This window comes from Mus caroli, chromosome 4 (assembly GCF_900094665.2).
Source record: "Mus caroli chromosome 4, CAROLI_EIJ_v1.1, whole genome shotgun sequence".
NCBI lineage: Eukaryota > Metazoa > Chordata > Mammalia > Rodentia > Muridae > Mus > Mus caroli.
The window spans coordinates 42,175,439-42,177,150 of NC_034573.1; the positions used below are offsets into that span (position 1 = coordinate 42,175,439).

The 1,712-nt window shown below is 41.1% G+C and overlaps 1 protein-coding gene across 2 annotated transcripts in view; it reads left to right on the forward strand.

The window, feature by feature from the left end:
- Window positions 1-1,712, forward strand: part of Stx17 (syntaxin 17) — a 55,127-nt gene that overhangs the window by 14,787 nt on the left and 38,628 nt on the right. For both annotated transcript variants that reach the window (XM_021160570.1, XM_021160571.2), the window contains exon 3: window positions 695-760. In XM_021160570.1, the coding sequence (XP_021016229.1) occupies window positions 695-760 (66 nt within the window). The remainder of the gene's footprint in view (window positions 1-694; window positions 761-1,712) is intronic.

The window sequence follows — 1,712 nt, forward strand, 5'->3', positions numbered from 1 at the left end:
AAAAAAAAAAAAAAAAAAAGTTGGTGTTTATCTGAGTAGTTACCATTTTCCATCCTCTTCATTCCTCCGTGGAGAATCAGAGTTCTGCCAGGTACGGTCAGCATCTCATAGTGCTTCTGCAGTAGTGACAGATGCTGGCCGCTGCTGTGGATGTGAGCGCACACTCCTCCTTCACTTCCCCGAGTGGGAGCTCTGGGTGAGCTGTGTCTCTTCTCTGTGACCTGCATGTTCCATTGGTCTCTGGCTCCTGTTGTTTACTGGAGACTTCTGTCACTCCAGCATCCTTTTTCTTTCTGCCTGCTTTTGGGGTTTATTGATTTTTGTTTTAAAGTCTGACCTTAGTTCTTAGCATTCACTAAGGAATGCTGTCTGTCTTCCACCTTCTTTTCAACCCTCATTCTCTGTATTGTCCACCCTAGAGAATTGGTAGGTAGAAAAAAACACTATTTTGGCCAAAAAAAGTAATTTGGTCTGATATTTTATAGCATCTATTATTATTTCCAAATATTTAAAATGTAATATTGAATGCCTTCAGAAAGTTAACAGTCATTACAAAAGTCACTGTTTTTCCTCCCTGGTGTGTCAGAGTGGATGAGTGAAGGTTTTTGTGGGAACTGGACACGGTTGGTCTTGTGGTATAAAAGTCAGTGCTTCCCATGCCTTTCATTCCTTCTCTTTCTCTCTTTTGAAACAGTATCAACGGTGCAGAATTTGGGACAAGTTGCATGAAGAGCACATCAATGCAGGGCGCACGGTTCAGGTAAGGCTGGTGTGTATGGTGAGTCAGTAGGAAAGAGACAAAAATAATTCAGGTGGGTAAGCCTGTGTCTTAAGTGTTCATTCTAAAATGTGTGAGATGAGACCCGAACATAAACAAAGTCCACTCCTGTCATGTGCCTTTTGCAGCTGCCTGAGGCAGTGGCAGGAATTCAGTGCAGCCATGTTTGGGCTCCATCCCATGCGGTCAGCCTGTGGCATCCCGCTCACTGGATGCTCCTGGGCTTTTGGTCGTGAGGTGGGGCTCAGCTGACTCCTTCCCAGATGATCGTCTGTTGGGTTTGTGTTACTGTTTACCAGGGACTGCTGAGTCACTTTTCATGCTATAGAACTTTTCTTCTGGAATAATAAATTAACTTACATTTTCACAGTCAATGCATTTTCTTGTATTAATTAATTTGTTGGCTGACAAATAATGCTACTTGTAGTTTTAACATTTTTTAAAATTGCTTTGAAGGGTAAAAATTCTTCACATATATTGTGTGTGTTCTTCATGTATGTTATACTGATATATTTGTAAGACACTAACATCTATAATTTGAGAAAGACAGAATTCTATCTATGAAATGTATTACCTATATTCTTTGATAGTTATTTTTAAAAACTCTAATTATTTTAAACTAGCATTTTAAGATAGTATTTTCAGGACCAGTGAGCTAGTTTACCAGTAAAGGCACTTGCCACCAAGCCTGAGAGCCAGGCTCCAGCCCAGGACCAGCATGGAAGAAGCTAGTCATCCTTTGACCCCACACTAAGTAAGTAAATACATACGAGTCCTGAAAAAAAAAAAAATATATATATATATACACTCACTGTTTTTAAAGTACAACACAGCCGGGCGTGGCACACGCCTTTAATCCCAGCACTTGGGAGGCAGAGGCAGGTGGATTTCTGAGTTTGAGGCCAGCCTGGTCTACAGAGTGAGTTCCAGGACA